The sequence below is a fragment of the Delphinapterus leucas genome, chromosome 21 (assembly GCF_059928025.1).
Source record: "Delphinapterus leucas isolate spDelLeu-1000000601 "Yukka" chromosome 21, BTC_Dleu_Yukka2, whole genome shotgun sequence".
Lineage (NCBI taxonomy): Eukaryota > Metazoa > Chordata > Mammalia > Artiodactyla > Monodontidae > Delphinapterus > Delphinapterus leucas.
Genome location: NC_143149.1, coordinates 18946876 through 18960709, shown reverse-complemented (window position 1 = coordinate 18960709; position 13834 = coordinate 18946876). Strand labels below are relative to the sequence as shown.

General features: G+C 36.3%; 1 protein-coding gene across 1 annotated transcript in view; it reads left to right on the top strand.

Moving 5' to 3' along the window:
• Positions 1-13834, top strand: part of TUSC3 (tumor suppressor candidate 3) — a 218477-nt gene that overhangs the window by 64494 nt on the left and 140149 nt on the right. The window contains exon 3 of the mRNA XM_022571105.2: positions 11399-11516. Within this exon, the coding sequence (XP_022426813.2) occupies positions 11399-11516 (118 nt within the window). The remainder of the gene's footprint in view (positions 1-11398; positions 11517-13834) is intronic.

Here is a 13834-nt window from a genome sequence, read left to right as displayed (position 1 = left end):
AAAAGTGAAATTTTCTTCTAGAGCTGACACACTTAAGGATTCTCCAGTTGCTTTTCTTTGCTGAATGGCTGATGAATGAGCTATTGGCTTCCTTGTAAGCCCTCTTAGCAAATCATTCTGCTCTTCTTTCACAAAGCCAGTTTCTTCACAAATCTCAGAATTCAATTCTCACCTTCCTCAGTGCACACATCAAACTCCTTGGCCAAATAAAGTTGTTAAATTAAGACTACTCAGTATAATTCTCACCTCCCGTAAGTGTTAACTCCAAACTTCCTTTATCTAATTGTACTGTAAGGAATATTCCCCATAATTGCTAAATCTTTTAGATGTATTCTACCACAAAGTTACTTATCTCTACCAGAATTCGCTAAAAATTCTAAGAACAATATAACCTCTTCTAAGGTTATTACTGTCATTCAATAGATGTAAGAAAAAACATCCAGATGAAGGAAAATCAAAAAGTACATGTAGAGTCAAGCAGGGTGCACATACAGTCAAAGCTTGGTAATGTATTGGAAGTTAATATATTGTTGGACTTCAAATAAATGAAAAAATGATTAGTAATTACAAAGGTATTTTAAAGAGGAGGGAGAATAAATTATTACATTGATATATTAGATATTAACTGGCTAACATCTTTTCTTCTCTAACTAAATAAAATGATTGTTTATTATGTGTAAACTATTTGGGCAGTCCTGTGTTAGGTCATTTATATATATAATATCTCATGTCATTCTCACTACTCTAAAAGGTAGGACTGAGAAAAATCCATGTTTTAGATGACAACATCAAAGCTGAGAGGTTATATAATTTACCCAAAGTCACAGAGCTAATACCTGTCAGGGTTGGGATTTGTGACTCCAGAGCTAGTAAGTTTAATGCTTTCCTTAAGTGTACATATTCATTATTGTTTCTACCCTGTGAACTGTAATTTGCATTTTGCATTCCCAACTAAGATTATTAATCTTTTAGTGCAGGGATCCATCAGCCAGCACTCCTTAAACTCATTAGATCATGAAAAGCTTTCGTTCAGATTAGCATTTCATAGCAAGGGCTGGTGAGTTGGAGATAGCTGGCCAAGACCATGTGGAAGAGCTCATCAGCCTTTTGTTTCATTACAGTGAAGTCATATCTCTTAGGAGATTCAATTCTAAAGTGAGCACATAATGTGAGAATCGTTTGTAGATAAAATTACCGTGTCCATCTCTTAATGCACTGGTAAGTGCTTTCTAAATGGTTTTGGGATTACAACCCTTATCATTTCCTTTAGTCCTTGGATAATATTTCTCTATGGCCTTAATTCTTAAGTTTTTCTAATATGTCTGGCTACCTGGACAAAGTATTCCACTTCTTTGTCAAAGACTGGCAAACTCTCATGCCATTCACACATTCTTTGCCTGGCTTGGCTAATACGTGAGGACTGTTTCAGACTTGACTAAATCCATGACCAGTTTAATATAAATGATGTTTTAGGGTTATTGCTGAACGCTGTCTAGTTTAATTATTTTTTTAGGTCGAAGGGATGTGATTTAAGTTCACTGTATTAAATTTCCTCCTAGGTGTGTCTTCCTCAGATTGGATAATCCCAACTCTTTTACAATGAATAAATGGATGTTTTCAGTGAACTTTCATTATCTATGTGACACTGTAGCATTCTCTGAGCTCCATTTTCTATATTATTTGTATATAAAGTCCAGATTTAGTCACCCATCTTATAATTTCAAACCTACAGAAAATTGAAACAGTAGTACAAAGACACCAGTCTACACTTTACCAAGATTTCACTAATTATTACATTTTGCCACATTTGATTATGCTCATTGCCTTAAAGAAAGACACATAAGAGTTGTGAGTTTACATTTTATTCAGGGTCTTACTGGGGACGATATATAGCCTGGGAGACAGCCACTCAGTTAGTCCTGAGGAAACTGCTCTGAAGAGGTAGGGGAGGGGCCAGTTTACAAATTTTTTTGGCTTGGAAATAACATGCAGTCTTGGTAAAAGCAATGACACACATCTTGGTAAAAGATCACTGATAATTCCAAAGAACAGGTGTATGTTAATGATTTAGTGCTTTGCTATGTCTGGGAAGATGCAAGAATCTCGCTCGGGTCATTGAAATTCTTCCTGAGATATGTGTCTAACTATCTAAGGGCCTGTTTATCCAAAGCACAGGGCGCCTCACCTGTTTTTCATCCTGATCTCCTCTTGGTACACTGTCTGTGGGTGACTGCAATGGTTGCGACTTAACCCCTGTGGAGGTGGGTGATGAGAGATGCTCTTTGTTCTTCTTTGTTCACAGTCTTTTAAGTAAAAAATGAGTCACATACCAGCAAATATACTTTTAACTTGTGGACATCATGAAATATCACTGCTAAATATTTCAGTTTGCATATTTTAATAAGACATTCTTACCTAATCAGAATACCATTATTACTTTTAAGTGAAATGGCATTAATTCAATGACATAATCTGCTTCTTTTAAAAGTACTATAGCAGTTATTTGTGTACTTCTTATTGCATCCTATCAGGAGGCACATAATTTTAGTTCTTTCAAACACCAGTGATGAGATCGATCACTCGATAGAGGCGGTGATCATTACATCTTTCTGTTGTACAAGTATATCTTTCCCTTGTAGTAAGTGTTTGGGTTTGGAAGTGTTTGGAAGGTGAATGGGTTAAGAGGGGGGACACTTTGAGATAATGTGACTATCCTGTTTCTTGGCACTTTTTTACCCAGTGATTGTAACATCCATTGATCATCTCTGCCTGAATTTGATATTACATTGATGATTGTGAAGGAGTGATTTTTAAACATTCTGTCATTGCTTTAACATTAATTAGTTAGTATTCTTTTATAAATGAGAGCTTTTCTTTCCTCCATCTGCCCTTCTGAGTATCTCAATGCAAAGATTCTTTTTTTTATTTACTAATCTGTTTCTGTGATTATTCTTCAGTGTTCAAGTTGCCCTAAATTTGATCAGTGGAAACCAACTCCTGTGTCATTTACATGCCTCTGTTAGTCTTTGCTTTCTGGCTCAACAAAATATTCCAAGCCTACTTTATATATTTTCCCTGTCATGGAACTGCAAGAAGCATTTTTTTTTTTTACATCTTTATTGGGGTATAATTGCTTTACAATGGTGTGTTAGTTTCTGCTTTATAACAAAGTGAATCAGTTTTTTGGTAGGAAATGATATTTAGAAAGCAAGAACTGGGCAAGTTATACTGTTTGCGGCTGGGACAGTATCATTGCTTGCAGCTTTTTTTAGTAGATAGAGCTAGGATGTGTGTATGTGTGTACCTACACCACATACATACATACATATATAAATTATGACTTTAACTAGATATCTCCTATTCCAAGCTAACACTGTAGGGTTTTTCCTCTATTTTCCCTATTCCATAGTTTTATCTCCTTTCTCCAAAATGAAAACCTGGATCCCAGCAATACTGGTGTATTTGCTCATTTGCTCTCCCTTTCAGTGCATATAAAATAGTTTAAAATTACACCCCACCAGTATGATCTCTGAAAACAAATCATGAACTAGATTTCCTAATTTCTGCACAGTTCCTTTCTTCTTTTAGCTATGTGTCAGTTTTCTTAGCATACAACCTGTTAAGCTTTTTTGTATGTTAGTATTACCATTTTTCTTAAGAGAACAAAAATTCTGCTGACTCATAAACTGAGTTGCTACTATGCATGTTATATACAGTTTAATATCTCTTATACATTTTTGCTGTAATACATTTTTGCTGTAATATATGCGTTGGAATCGCATGTTCACGTTAGAATTGTTTTCCAAAGAAAAAAATAGATGCTCAGAAAACATAGGCGTAATGGACACAATATCTTTATCTGGCAAGTAGTGAATTATACAGAGCCAGTTACAAAGTGGTAGTTAACTGTGGATTCTTCAGCTCTTCAGAGGCATTGGGTCTATTTAATATATTTCAGTATATTCAGTAGGGTCCTGAATATTTGTAGCACAACCAGAGAGAAATCACTGCTGAAATCTTTGTGCAGGGTGTTGTTTACCAGTTTTTTTCTCTTCAGGGTATCAGAACCGTAAGTAATGGATGGTTCCACTCACACCAGATCTCTCTCTATATATCACTATCTATAGAGCTTGAATAATTTGAGGTTTTATGAAGATACACTTTGGAATATCCATGCAATATATAGTTATATCTATATATAATTTATCATAAAAATATAAATAAAAGGCATACATAGAGATTTTAATATGAATCTTATTTTATAGGAAGTTTGATTAACATTAAAAAGAGAAACTATAGGGCTTCCCTGGTGGCGCAGTGTTTGAGAGTCCGCCCGCCGATGCAGGGGACGTGGGTTCGTGCCCCGGTCCGGGAGGATCCCACATGCCGCGGAGCGGCTGGGCCCGTGAGCCATGGCCGCTGGGCCTGCGCGTCCGGAGCCTGTGCTCTGCGGCGGGAGAGGCCACAACAGTGAGAGGCCCGCGTACCGGAAAAAAAAAAAAGAGAAACCATATTTCTTAAAAAATCCCTTCAAGGGCATAAAAGATAAAAACTACATTCATCATGGGAGCTATATTAAATATATACAACTATGGATGAGTTAATAATCCTTTTTAATTTTGCATAACCCTTTAAAAAGGATTATAAACTGCTATAGCATTTGGATTGATTTTTTTCTTGTTTCCATAATAAAAAATTGAGAAGATTTAATAGAAGAGTTTTCCCAGAACTGTGCCCTGCAGTTACTGCTTAGGCCCTCCTGGATGCTTTGCTGCAACTTGACTGCCCTCTTCAGGCTGCATGTTAATAGATTAGGAAAATTTACAGTGTTCCTCCCATTCATAAAGTTACGTCTCTAATGTTCCTATGAACTATTAAAACAGAAAGTACTTTTTTAGCTAACAGTGTTGGAAATGTGCTTATTTAAGTGCTAGGAGCATTTGTGGTTTTCGGCTTTCAATTTCAGATGGCAGTGAAGTCTGAAGGGTTCTAATAAGCATTAATGACACCTTTGCTCATTGGTCTAAGCTGACACAAACATATGCAAGAAGCCAGTCACTTTCTTTGTCATTAGTTAGGCTTCTTCTATCCCCTGTTAAGCTTGAAGAAGTTGGAATATGGAGAGATAAGAGATAATGGAGTTAAGTTTAGAGAACAGGGTTTATGTTATTGGGGCATATTCCTTCTACCAATCTTTTTTACCCTAAATAGATATCATCAACATTGAAATATGTTTTTCTCAGGCTTATTGAATTATTTCTAGTGACAAACAGATCTGGTCTCTAGTCCTATTGCTACTAAATTACCTTCAACAGAAGAAAGCCCCCATTTACCTTGTCAGTAGTAAATTTTCTCTGAGTATTGTATTTGTGTTGAAAAAATGTAATTTGCTTAGCTCCCCTGGAATTCTTTATGCCAACAGATAGATTCCTAACTAGAAGCAAGATGTGTAGAAAATTTTGCTTGTTGCTTTGGTGCTCTAGATTCTAAAGGAGAATATGGAAGAAATAGGTCATATCTTCATTTATATAGTATTTTAATAGCCGCATATATTTTCCCAACTAGACCAGTATAGTAATGTTCTGAGTGGTTTACAAACATTTATTTTCTCCTCCTCTAATACATTATGCACACTGTTGCCAGATACAGCTTTCTTAATTAGTATTTTGCATAATCTACTTCTTTCAAAACACTTGTAGTAGTTCACTATTTACAGAATAAAGTCAAGATCGTATTTATCTTTCTCCTGGAAGAGAGCTTCCAGTCTATTCTTTCCTTATTTTCTAACATGAAACTTAGTTCTGTTATTTGACTACATAATATACATTTCAGACTGGGTAGTCTTTGTTTATACTGCTTCTGTTGCCTTCATATTCTCTTCCTGTCCTTCCTTGATTATTATAATTTTAGTCCTTCCATTCTTTTCTGAATATTTTCACATTCACACTTTGTCCAGCTGCTCAATCCACTGTGATCCCATTCTCTTCTATATGCTGTATAGCAGCTACAATCTGCATTCTTTTTTCAATATATGTATCTTACTTGTGTGTTAGTGTGTGTCTATTCTGTTCTCTGACAAGCTTCTTAAAGGCGGAGACTGTGAGGTATACTTTTTTATTATTGTAGCATATGTTAAAACGCTGAATAAACATCACTGATGATTAAGATCTAGATTTTATATTTCATATGAAATTGATTTAGGAACATGATGTTAGGAGATGATTTAGTCCTTATAATCTTTCAAATCAAGACCACTATTCCTTTGACAAATAGCATATATTTGTGATGGTACAAAGATTTAAGGTGTTTCTTTTTTTCTTCCTAAGACCACCGATACCGTGAAGCAAATTGGCCTTAAAAGAGACATTAACCTGTGACATAAATCTGACTAAGTGGGCTTTTAGTCAGACTGTCCAGAATTCAAAATCTCTAAGTTAGTATTATTTAGTTTTAGGGTATATGTAATATATTGACTCTTTAGGAAAGTATATTATTCATCATCAAACCTTTATTAAATACCTATTCTGGACAATCACTGCATAAACATAGTACGCATAAGCAGAACAGTATATGCATAAAATAAACAGCGCTGCACGGCAGCTGAGAATTTCCATTTCTGACAGTTGCCCGAAGTATTATAGAGAATTGAAGTGGCTTCTGAGGGAGGGGCATTTTTGAGCAAGCTTTTGAAAGAAGGGAGGACATTTGAAGCAGAGGATTTAATGATTTAAAGCTTAAAGAATGAACACAGGGTGTCACAAAACGGAGAGACCCTTTGAGCATGTGGTATGTTCCTGTGGATACAGACTGTAGATGTAAATTGTGGCCAGGGGATAGAGGCTCTTGTTTTCTCTTCTGCCCATGGTCTTCGTTATATAGGCAGTGGGGAACTCTTTAGGACTTTGGAACAGAGGATAGAACCCACAGTTGATTACTAGGAAATTAAACTGAGGAAGTGGATGGTGTAGAAAACAGAGTTTGAAGGCAAAATGAATTCATCCTCTTTGACCCCTCAATACGACTTATCACATTTTCTCGCTTTATTTTCTTCAGAGTATTTCCAGCTATCTGACATTTTGTGTATACTTGTGTGAGGCATCAGTTTCTCACTAGAGTGTATTCTCCTTGAAGTCAGGGCCCTTGAACTTATTATTCAGTCCTTCATTACCTGACACATTGTTGGCACTAATATATATTTGTGGAGTGAATTAATGAGTGAATGAATGTATACTTAGTAGATTCTAATAGGTCTGGGGTAGGTTATAACATTATAAGGGAAAAAAGTTCAAGATTATCCCAGTCTTATGTCATTCCATAAGATACTATACTCAGATGTTGAATACTAAAATTTGATAGTATTTTTCCTGTGTATTTTTCAAAATGAAGCATTTTCATTTCTCAGAGCATCATTATCATAAGAATGCCAGTTTTTGCAGATGTGCCATTTCCCTAAGTTTCATTTTAAAAGTTAAAATGTGCTTTTGTGTAAGATGTCCTTTTGTGTAAAAATAAACTGCTTTCTTAATTGTTATGCTATCGTTTTAACGATTTTTTTTAAGGCCGCACCGGTCTCTTAAGGTTCATTAGTACAGAGATGTTCAGATCTACTTAATCATCAGTGCCAATTCACCGTGTGACACTACTGTACATTTTTTCTTTGAAAATCAATGATGTAACATTATATTCCATATGACAAAAATCAACTCAGATTTTAGGGCTCATATTGGTCCTAACTGCTTTTATTTAGGGTTCGAAGAGGAGCCGTGAGGCACTGTTTTAAATAGATGAGGGGAGGGTGTGAACCATGTAATCCGCGTGTATCCCTCCAGGAGACAGAGAGTATGTTCCCATTTACATCACAGCTTCATCTCTCCAGTACCTTGAAGTCTTTCCCTTCCCAGCCCTCGTGCTTGCTGTTCCTGCTCTCCGAAATGTCCGTTCTCCAGCTCTTTTCAGCGATGGCTTTTTCTCACCCTTGGGATTTGAGCATTAGTGTCGCTTCATCTGAGAAACCTTTTATGACCGCGTCATCTGAGTAGATCCTCCATTGTTTTCTGTAATACAATTCCATGTAATTTTTTTTCTCAGTGTATATCTTACCTTTTAATGATTTTCATTTGTTTATTTGGTTGTTTATTATATGTCTCCTCACTAAAACGTCAACTCCATGAAAGCAGAGACCTTGGAGATTAGCTCACTTCTTGCTATTAGGTGCTCAGGTTAAATCTTATTTAACCACCAAAGTTTTGAAAGTTTGTAATTATTTCATTTGAACAGATTCAGAATGTATACAATATAATTTTCTGCCTAGGGAGCACAGTGCAGTCTCAGGCTGATCTTTACAGTGGTCGGTTTTTGTACTGTGCTGTCTTAAAACGTGCCCTTAAGGTCTTTATGCTAAGTGAGCTCAGATTATAGCCTTGTTCATATTTAGCCCACTTAAATATATTTTAATCATAGCACTGTTATGTGCTCCTTGTTAATAAAAAAGGGCCTAGAATGTCCCTAGCCCTTGCACTCACTTATTTGCAGACTTAGCCACAGGCAATCACTGTTATTCCTTTGTGTTTTTTTCTTCTGGTGTTTTTTTCATACCTCTAAGTGTTAGTCTTATATATTTCATGCAGTAGACCTGATCTTTACATTTCTGGCTCTAATAGGTGAGGATTTAACTCATCTCACCCCTTACCATTTTTATAGTTTTTATTAAACAGTAAGTAGCACTCTTCTATTTCTTGTTCATAAGTGTAAGTGATATCTCTTGATTCCCTAAGTCGAAGATTAGCAAGTACACCTTCTTCCTCCCTTTTACCTACCAATCCTGTATTGTCATAGTTGATAGCTCTTACATTCTGTACTGTAACCATCATTACATCTGTGCTCTGTCTGTAGGTTGACTTATTGTTTCTACAGAAATAGCATCAATTGCAAAGTAGTAGGTTTTTATTATGGTTCCTTTTCCACAGTGCTGTTGTTTATGACCCCCTCCCTGACGCAAAAGAAAATGTTCAAAATGACTGCCTTTACCCATCACCTAGCAATCAAGATTATGATACATTTTAATTTTCTTCTTCTTTGGACCTTGCCTTTTAGATTCATTTTGTTGTTGCTTTTCCTGTCGCAGGACCACACGTGCCTTAATGATAGTCTGGGCATCGTGCCACTCTTTCTAATTGTAATAGTTGCTTACAATCGGTTCTCTTCATCTTGAAGTCCAAGTAAATTCCTGTCCTGATTTGTATTTCATAGCTTCGTAGTTGGATCACAGCTTTCTTACACATCTTCCACCTTGCCTACTGCATCATATTTCTAGTTGCCCTTTTACCTTCCTTACAGTTCTTCTATCACACTCTCATTTTTACCATTTCTGTCAATTATAGCCTAAGGTAATTTCATATGACTTACATTTTTTCAAACGTGTTTATTTCAAACTTAATCGTTTGGCTTGATATACAATTCTAGATTGAAAATAACACGCCCTCAAAACTCTGAAGGCATTATTCTGTTATCTGCCAGCCTCTAGTGTTGTAAAATATCACAATATGTTGGTCTTTTCTTATTCCTCTTATTCAGAACCTGGGAAGTAATTTTAATTTGAATACCTAGTCTCCTTTAATTGTACTGTGTTTCCAGAAAATTTCCTTTGTCTCTTCTCTTTTTGGGGCTCCTTCTATGTGAAGATTGGGCTTATTGGATTATATGCCTAGGTACCTCTCTCCTTCCTCCCACCAATATTGTCCACCTGTGTCCATTTTGTTCTTTGAATTTTATTTAACTCTATCTACTAATATTGGTGTTTCATTTGAGAAATCATATTTTCTATTTATAAGTGCTCGCTCTTTTACTTTCCTTGCTCTTTTTTTTTTTTTTTTATATGGCATTGTTATTTTTTTGTGAATACTGTTGGCAAAAGCAACAGTATGATCATCCTGCCATGGGCTTTGATGATCCTGCATGTTCTTGCTGGGCATGCCAAGAATGCCAAGGGTTGTGTGTGCGGTGACAAGCCTTAAGGAGTGACATTATTTGTTTCACTGAACAAAGCATGGGGTTTATCATCATGTGCTATAAAAACAGTAAGTCCTCCAAACTCAGCATGGCTGTCCTGTAACACAGTGAACTGTGTGTGCAGGTATTCAGGAAGGGCCTTTTGTGCTACCCCATGAACTTGGGGGCATGGGGAACTGATGCAAACAAACACGAAGAATAAAGTCCATAAGGCCTCTAACCCAGGAGTCTCATGGCTTCTGCCAGCATCCATGAAACAGTAATAGGCTAGCTCGTTAGCAAGATGAAATCTCAGAGCCAGCATCTCTGCTGCTTCTAATCCAGTATTTCTCCTAGCTTCTCCTTGTACTGCAGTCTTCTCTGGGATTGTAACTTCCTCCATCAAAACTTTTCCACTAGCCTTATGTTTTCCAGATAGTTCTTGAACTCGTTTATCTGCTGCTGACTCCACTCCGAGTCTCTTTGTGACTGTGGGGTTATACCTTTTTATATCTATACTTCTTTTGGGAGAGACTCCCCAGATCTCCTGTGAATAGTCAACCGTATGGAAGAAGCCCCCTCCCCTCTTTTTAAAATTAAAGTTTTAGCAATCACTGTTGCTTCTTTTTCCATGACTATACCTACATCCTTCTAGCAACACCGTTTCTTTATTTCCACTCCCTGCCTTCACCTAAATATAGAGCTTTAGTACCTGGCATATCAACAAAATGTCCAATAGAAACAAATTCAAAATAGGAGTAAATATGCTCTTAGAGAAGAGCTTGTTTGTGGCATTTGGTTTAGCTACTCAAATTTTTGCTTACTTTTAGGTGTGAATGTAAATGCATTTTTAGATAGATGGAATATATAAAGGTGCAGTACAACTGTATTTACAGTTTTAAAACATATATCCATGATTTTTATTTCTCCATTAAAGTGAATTCCAAAATTCTTAAAAATTGCTCTATGCCTGTTACTAAAAATCATCAGAAGATTTAAGTTATATGTATAGGAGACGGCACAAAATGATTTTATCCCCTGTAATAAGAGTTGTCGGGCTTCTTATTTAAAGGGTCAGGATGGGCTTTTTTGCCCACACGCTTTCTATTAGAACTCCTCCACTCTGCCCTTATGTAGTGTAATAGCAAACATAGCAGTAAGTAAAGGAATCAGTGTGGCTGTGATGCAGTAACCCTTTATTCACGAATGATAAAGTTTGAATTCTGTATAATTTTTACGTCATGGAATATTCTATTTTTTTTACCTCCGTTTAAACTATAAAATCTACTCTTAGCTTGCAGTTCATACTAAAACAGACCAACTCTTGTCCCAGAATTACCTGTTTTATTAATAGCTTTGTTAATGTTCCAATACTGATAATGTTTCTACTCTGTCCCATTATCCTTATCAGGCAAGCTAACGAAGAATATCAAATACTGGCTAACTCGTGGCGCTATTCCTCTGCTTTTTGTAACAAACTCTTCTTCAGTATGGTGGACTACGATGAGGGAACAGATGTTTTTCAGCAGGTAAAAGAGTCTTATTTTAATAACATATTTAATAGAGTTAGTTAAGATTGCCGCATCTCTGTTTGCCAGATAAAAATACAATTCAGTTCATGCAATGAGTAGTTATTAATTATGTGATATGATTACAATAATTACAGTCAATGTTACCTTTATCAGTACGTAGTTTTTGCCATTAGTGAATCAACACATTTTGACTTTTCCATTATAGAGGAAGTATGTTTTTTCAGCATACAGTGGCAGTTTACATGCATTAGCCTTATTTTGATATATTGTATGTGGTTTGGGTGGTATTTTGCATAAATTTGTGAAATTTTATATAAGATTCAGTGTAAGTTTTACTTAACCTTTATGCTGCTTTGGGGGGATATAAGGCCTTTAAGGGGGTAATTAAAGTTATATGAGGTCATAAGGATGGGACCCTCACCCAATGGGACTCACGTCCTGCTTCCTATAAGGATACCAGTCCTATTGGAATTTGTCGCGATTACATCATCATCGCTAACATTGAGTCCTTATAAGTCCAAGGACTCTTCTAAGTACTTCATGTGTTTTCTTTCATTTAGCGTCATAACAATCCAAAGAGAAATATGTTTTTTTGTTTTTTGTTTTGTTGTTTTGCGGTACGCGGGCCTCTCACTGTTGTGGCCTCTCCCGTTGTGGAGCACAGGCTCTGGACGCACAGGCTCAGCAGCCATGGCTCACGGGCCCAGCCACTCCGTGGCATGTGGGATCTTCCCGGACCGGGGCACGAACCCGTGTCCCCTGCATCGGCAGGCGGACCCTCAACCACTGCGCCACCAGGGAAGCCCGAAATATGTTGTTTTTATCTCTATTTCATAGATGAGGAAATTAAGGTATGGAGAGGTTAACATCACTTGTGCAAGGTTACAGAGTTAGTATATGGAGATAATAAAATAAAATGGTGATAGAATTTGAGCTCAGCTGTCTGGCTTCTTGATCCCTGCTGTTACCCTGCAGTTATTAATTTCTTGTATTTATCACTACTTGATCATGCCTTTCAAATGTAAAACTTAGTGCCATACCCAGCATTGATTAGTTTGGGTATCTTGGTCTATTTTATTTTTCTCACATGTGACACTCTGGTGCAGTTCTTTACCACGTCATGAAAAAGTATGTAGTTCTGTAAAGACTCAAGCTAATTGTAAATCGTCCATTAGTGAGTGTTTCTGCTTACTTGCTTCCAGATTGATAATTCATTCTTCTTTGACAGTTTCTAGTTGAATAGAATAAATTCTCTCCTTTTGCCTTCAATACCCTTTACTCTTGGGCTTTCCTATTAGTATTCTTCATTTATTTTTTCTTACAAATTTATTTTACCTTTTGGGCATGTTGCCTTTTGTCCGTCTATTCAGGAAGTATTATTGAATTGGTGAGAAAAACATACATAGTTCTTCCCCATAAGGAGCTTATAGACTAGGGAGCTAATAATATAAAAATAAAGAAAAACACATAAACATAAATGTGTAATTTCAAATAACCTCGTAAAGGTAAATTACAGTACTATAACATCCAAATATTTTTTCATGTAATTTATACGTCTGTGTAGAATCTCAGGAGACTTGGCCTTAGAGATCATCAGATGGTAGTGCTATATATATAGCATTTGGTATATACATGAATATATATGTTCACTCAGTATATACATGAATCCTCTCTGCCATCTTAGAAAACAGTCACCCAGGTCCAGTCTGATTGCTAGAGCAGAGGCTTCAAGCCCAAACATCTACCCTGGCCAGGCGTGGAAGCTGAATGAGGGAAACCAGTTACATGAGTTTAGTTTCATTATGGGATCTTTGTTTATGTACATACTTAGTATATTAAAAACATTAGTTCTTCACTTGAATAATTAAATATGTTCCCTCCTATCTTTATTAGAACAAAATCTTTCTTGGTCTTTTTTTAAAAAATAAATATTTAATGGAAACACTCAAATTTCACTTTTTTCCTAACTGCTGTAAGAAATAAAATCAGCAGAATGCCATGCAGCTGACCGTTGGTTTCACTGGCATGGGTGGGGCTACAGTGGACTGGACAGGACCAGCCGACCCAGTGAGGGAGATGCAGCTCAGCTCTCTCTCTAGTGAAGAAATGCATGCTAGTGGAGCTAGATCTGTTTTTCAAGTAGAGACCCAAATAATGAATTTTTATATGAAATTTCTCTATCTTTAAAATGTTGGTAGCTAATTCGAATTAAAGAAAACTAAACAAAATTATGGGACAAAGTAATCCTTCCTTTGTGCTAGGTACTGACTATATAGGCTGCCAGTATATAAACATATAGATATACTGTTAGATAT